This window comes from Antechinus flavipes, chromosome 2 (assembly GCF_016432865.1).
Source record: "Antechinus flavipes isolate AdamAnt ecotype Samford, QLD, Australia chromosome 2, AdamAnt_v2, whole genome shotgun sequence".
In the NCBI taxonomy this organism is placed as follows: Eukaryota; Metazoa; Chordata; class Mammalia; order Dasyuromorphia; family Dasyuridae; genus Antechinus; species Antechinus flavipes.
In genome coordinates, this window is record NC_067399.1 from 217,837,459 (window position 1) to 217,843,227 (window position 5,769).

Consider the following 5,769-nt stretch of genomic DNA (forward strand, 5'->3'; position numbering starts at 1 on the left):
TTCCGTGTGTGTGTGTGTGTGTGTGTGTGTGTGTGTGTAAGTATATTAAATATCAAATCTAAGATCTAACCCAATATTCTGTCTTTAAAACCTATGGATTTTCCACCACTCCTTCCTTTCATCCCCAATAGGGTTCTGTCATTAAAAAAGCTCCAATGTATCCCTCTTGCTCCTACTATAAAGATCAATCTTTTCTTTCTGGTCTTTAGCATTCATTACAACCTGACTCCATTTTTCCAACTGATTGAATGAATGAATCATTTCTCTTCTTACTCTCAACATGCCATTAGCTGCTTTTGTTTTTCTTTTAATTTTTGTAAATAATTTAGATAAAGTTATAAGTGACTTTTCATGCTTTTCTGAGGAAATAGCATGTTTGACAGACTTAGGCTTCTGGAGAAAAATTAATTCTCCTGACAAACTATGATTTTATTTTTTTATCTCATTTTGTGCTTAATATTTCAATTCATAGAGAAATTGTATTAGCATATATTATTTGAAAAAATGGCTAACAGTGGAAGAAAGCAATGGAACAATTTGTGACAGAAACAAAATTCTTAGTTAAATTTTCCAACTGTTTCAAAGCTTCATTAACACAATAAGAGGCAGCTTCATGTGGAAAAAAAAGAATTATCTTAGAGTCAGTTGGAGTCAGATTCAAGTTCTATCTATCTGAAAAAATAATAACAATTGAACTTATAAATAATATGATAATAGTATTATTGCAAAATGTTTAACATGATATCTCATTTGATGCTCACAACAGCTCTAGTAGATAGGTACTATTATTATTTCTATTTTGCAGATGAGAAGACTAAAGCTGTGACTTGCTCTGAATCACAGAGCTCATAGTGATCTGAAGGAGAATTTTATTTCAAGTATTTCTGATTTCAAATATAGTAAATTCGCTATCTGCTGTACCATCTAGCTATCTATATGGTCTTTATTGCCTGTGTGACCTGGGATAAATCACTTAGCTTAATGCTTTAGTGAACTCTTAAAGACTGTAAATTACAGAATAGATGTCAACCTACATTGATAATGAGTTTTCAAATCTGAGCATTTACTATATGAATGAAATAAACCAGAGCTCTATAATTTATTCATAAATACATGGACTCTTTTTGATGATCTGGTATATGTTTTCATAGATGATTTAGAAATTAATGTATATACTCAGGAATACTGACTCTCATGACATCACAAAGAAATTAAGGTTTTTCATGTTTTTTTAACTTCTGCTATAGCTTTAATGGATATGAGTAAGAATAGAGATTGGATTTGTGATTTTATGGGTATAGGAAATTGTCAGATAAGAAAACTCAATATCAAAAATATGTGTTCTCTTAAATTTATAGACTTAAAGAATTATTTTGAGCATTGAGAGGTTAATATTTTTCTCAAAGTCATAGAGAACCAATAAAACCAGTGGTAGATATCTAGGCCTTTGTGGCTTCAAGTCTGGCTTTTATCTACTATTTTATATTGCATCAAATATTTAATTTCACTGGGAATATTTTTGAAAATAAATATATGAAATATAAGAAGGCTTAACTAAACTACTATATGAATTTTTTCTATATTATATCTTCTTTTATTAGGTTGATATTTTATCTTTTATTAGAGGGTCCCTTTTTCTTGGTTCTTTGGGTATACTTTCTTCATCAGTATCCAATGATATCTGGTTATTTCTAGTTTAGTTAAGTAGTCCTCTTTGATATTTTCGTTTTCTCTTGGTACATGGCAGCCAAACCCAGAAAATTGTATCTTACCCTTACATTAAGAAAGATGTGGAAAGGATTAATCCCACAGTACTCAACCCTGGCCATACCATACCAGGAGTATTGTTTACAGTTCTAAGCATCATATTTTAACAAGGACATTAATAAATTAGATTGCATACAAAGGTCAAATGGGAAGAATAGAAGGCTGAAAATCATGTCATGTGGGAATTGGTTGAAGAAACTCTCTATATTTAAAAAAGAGGGGGAAAAGACTAGAAAAGGGGAAAGGGCTAGGCACTTACTTATTGCTTTCAAGTAATTAATAATCAACCAAATAAAAGAGGAATTAAAATTGATTTATTTTGTCCAAGAGGACAACAGGAGGAGCACTGAGCAACTATTGCAGAGCAGCAGATTCTGGCGCAGTTTCTGCCCAAAACAGTATGTATCAGTCAGAGAACTTCATTCCCAACCTGTTAGTTTGTTAAGTGATGAATTATGTAGGTGTGGAGATCAATGAAACAGATAAAAATATGAAATGAATTGAAGTTCTATGTAGCTTCCTTTAGCTTCTGTTATGATGATAGTTGTCAGGGAAAATGGACTCGCATATTGGCAATCATCCTGTTTTTATATTATCTATAGATATTAATTATGATGTTAGCAAATAAGTATCAGATTTGTCCAATTAATCGAAACAACACTGGAGGAATTAAATAATAATAACTAACAAGTTAAACCAAAGGATATATGAAGTCACAAATAATGATTCACAGATTTTATTATATATGTAAGTAAAAATATTTTAGGAGTAGGTTTCACCAGGCCTCTAAAAACAAAAATCATTTCATAGGATACTTAATTTCTTTATTTATAATCATAAAACCATCTCTATATAGACTATAAAATAACTCAGTACTCTGAGTGATATATGAAGAAATTCAGATCATTCTCTGAGAGCTCCTTCTCTCTTCTCCTCATGTCACATCATTCAGAACTCTTACAATACCACTATTACCTCCTTCAGCCATTTCATGTGAAAAGGTATACCCTCTTTGCCATTGCAATGCCTTCTAAATCCACAAATGGACCTATTCCATCCCACCTTCTCTAACAGATTGTCATGTCTATCAACCACACTTACTAATCTTCAGTCTCTCTGTGTCTACTGGCTTCTTTCCTTCTGTAGACAAACATATTCATGTCTCCCCCATCATCACTTGATCTGTCCATCCTAAGTTAGATATCATCCTATACCTCTCTGTAACAATTATGAGGAATAGTTATCTAGTTTGGTTAGAAGGTAAAGTACATAATGATAGAGAGGTGAAAGACAGGAGTGGTAATTTGAAATCAGATTACAGAAGACCTAAAAAGTCAGACCTAAGAATCAGTATCTTATTCTAAAGGTAATAGAGAAAAAAGCTGTTTTTATGAGGTTTTTTACTATATGAGGCATAAGCCTGTGAGAAAAGAAGATAATTTTGGCAAGAAACATTGAAACAGGGGAGAATATTAGGCAAAAAGGACTCCAGAAATGGACTCCAAGAAGAGCTTATCTACTAAAATAAGAAACAAAAACACATCAGATGGGATTCTTTTCTTTTTTATGGACCCCTTCTGGTCCCTCTCTCATCTTTTCTCCTCCATGAAATGGAGGTGAAAAGCTATTCCTTCTTTTCTGCTTGTTTTAAGGAGTTAACAAAATTAAATTTTGTGTTGTTTTGATTCTGGGTGTCTTAGCAGGTTCCAGGAGCAACAGAAAGTTTTTTTTTTTTTCTCATCAGACTCAGTCTCAGGCAACTGGGAACTAAAAAAACAAGACTAAATAGCCATTAACTGTGAGTGTATGTGGAAGCACAGCAAAGTGAAAAGAAATCAGTTTCTAGAATTAGATGGACCTGGATTCAAATACTGCTCTTGATACTTCCCATTGCAACCATGAAAAATTCATCTAACCTCTATGGATTTCAGTTTCCTCATTTATTAATTAAGAGTTTCTAACAAGATGGTCCCTGAATTCCATTCCAGTTCTCAATTTATCATTTTAATTCCTGAAAAGGGATCTCTAGAAGTGAATGAAACTACATCAGTGAGACCACTTCCTAAAACAATATATTATAATGTTCTTCTCCATGTTCACTATTTGGTTCTTATGTATATTAGAGGCTGATAAGGACAACCTGATCTGCTATATGAAATTACAAAGAGATGAAAATATTTTAAGAATTTGTGATTGTCTTTTCCATAGATAATATGCATAGGCTTAATGACAATTTCTTTGGATAGTTTGGGAGACACGTACATTATTATTAACAACTCATTGAGAAAGTTATTAAAATGTAATAACTGCAGATGACTTGAATTGTTGTGGGTCAGAGCTATTTCTGATGTAGCCTATTAAAGGGAATTTTTATTTTAGAATCAGACATTTTGGAACATCCTGAGAGAACTGAGCAGACTAGAGAAAAGTAAACCTAACAGAGGATCTGCCTGTCTTCATCAGCCAGATTATTGAACCAGATCTGCGCCAGAACTTCACTTCAAAAATTCTGCCTCATGATTTTACTATAGTGGACTCCAGAGATTCCTGATTATGGACTATAATCCTGCATATAACTTTACCATTGACTTCCCTCAAAGATCACTTTGCAAGCAGTTAGATGATTCTGGTGGTATCCAGGATTCAAATGATAACAGATAGTATTGTGGTTAATGCAAGAGTCCAAGTTCCCTGAGGAACCACTGTTCAATCCCTAACATTGTATAGTTCTAATATAGGTTCCCCTAAAACCCCAGTGCCCTGACCATGTGGCAAGAAAACATCACTACTGTCACTGAGTTCATCCTTGTGGGCTTTCCTACCACCATCTGGCTTCAGATATTGCTCTTCATCCTCTTTCTTGGAACCTATCTATTTGTATTGATGGAGAATCTAGTCATTATCCTTACTGTCTGGACTAACAGCTCCCTTCACAAGCCTATGTACTACTTTCTGGGTAGCATGTCCTTCCTGGAGATATGGTACATTTCTGTCACAGTCCCCAAGATGTTGGCTGGTTTTCTTCTTCACCCTAATACCATCTCATTTTTGAGCTGCATGGTTCAACTCTACTTTTTCCTTTCACTTGCTTGCACAGAGTGTGTACTCCTGGCTGTCATGGCATATGACCGCTATGTGGCAATCTGCCAGCCACTCCACTACCCAGTCATCATGACCATAGAGCTCTGTTTCCAGCTGACTACCTTCTCCTGGGCATGTGGCTTTTCTATTGGTATAATCAAAGTCTACTATATCTCTCGTGTCATCTTCTGTGGTAACAATGTGTTAAACCACTTTTTTTGTGATGTTTCTCCCATTCTAAAATTGGCCTGCAAGAACATTTCCATGGCTGAGATGGTAGACTTTGCCTTAGCTATTGTAATCCTAATATTCCCTTTCTCAGCCACTGTTCTCTCCTATGGTTTTATTATCTCCACTGTCCTACATATCCCCTCAGCTGCAGGACAAAGGAAGGCTTTCTCTACCTGTGCTTCCCATCTCACTGTGGTCATAATCTTTTACATGGCAGTAATCTTTATGTATGTTCGGCCTCGAGCAATTGCCTCCTTCAATTCCAACAAACTGATCTCAGCTGTGTATGCAGTTTTCACTCCCATGTTAAATCCTATTATCTACTGCCTGAGGAACCAAGAAGTCAAGGATGCCATCAGAAAAACCCTGAGCAGTGGCTGGGCCCTATTTTGGAGAGATCCCTCCTCTTGAAAAGCCCTCTCATTCCTATTCAGGATTCCAGAAATCATTCCCAAGAGGGGAAACAGCTGCTACTATCTCTGTGGTGTACTATAAGCATACACATTTTTCTCATTATTTTAATTTTGTTTTATTGTATCTTTATTGATCATAAAGTCATTAACTTCTATTTGTTTAACTCTAATTTTTAAGAATTATTTTTCTCAGTAAACTTTTGTATCTCCTTTTCCATTTGGCCAGTTTTGTTTTTTAAAGCATTTTTCTCCTCATTAGCTTTTTGTGTTTCTTTTT

At 34.5% G+C, this 5,769-nt stretch overlaps 1 protein-coding gene across 1 annotated transcript; it reads left to right on the top strand.

Annotated features, from left to right (window-relative positions):
- The first annotated feature begins 4,533 nt into the window (after positions 1 to 4,533).
- On the top strand, positions 4,534 to 5,490 carry LOC127546536 (olfactory receptor 6-like). The gene has a single exon (XM_051973595.1). The coding sequence runs from the start codon at positions 4,534 to 4,536 to the stop codon at positions 5,488 to 5,490; it is 957 nt and encodes a 318-aa protein (XP_051829555.1).
- Positions 5,491 to 5,769: the final 279 nt, after the last annotated feature.

Coding starts and splice junctions, on each gene's coding strand:
- LOC127546536 (XM_051973595.1), top strand. CDS start 4,534: ATGTGGCAAGAAAACATCACTACTGTCACTGAGTTCATCCTTGTGGGC.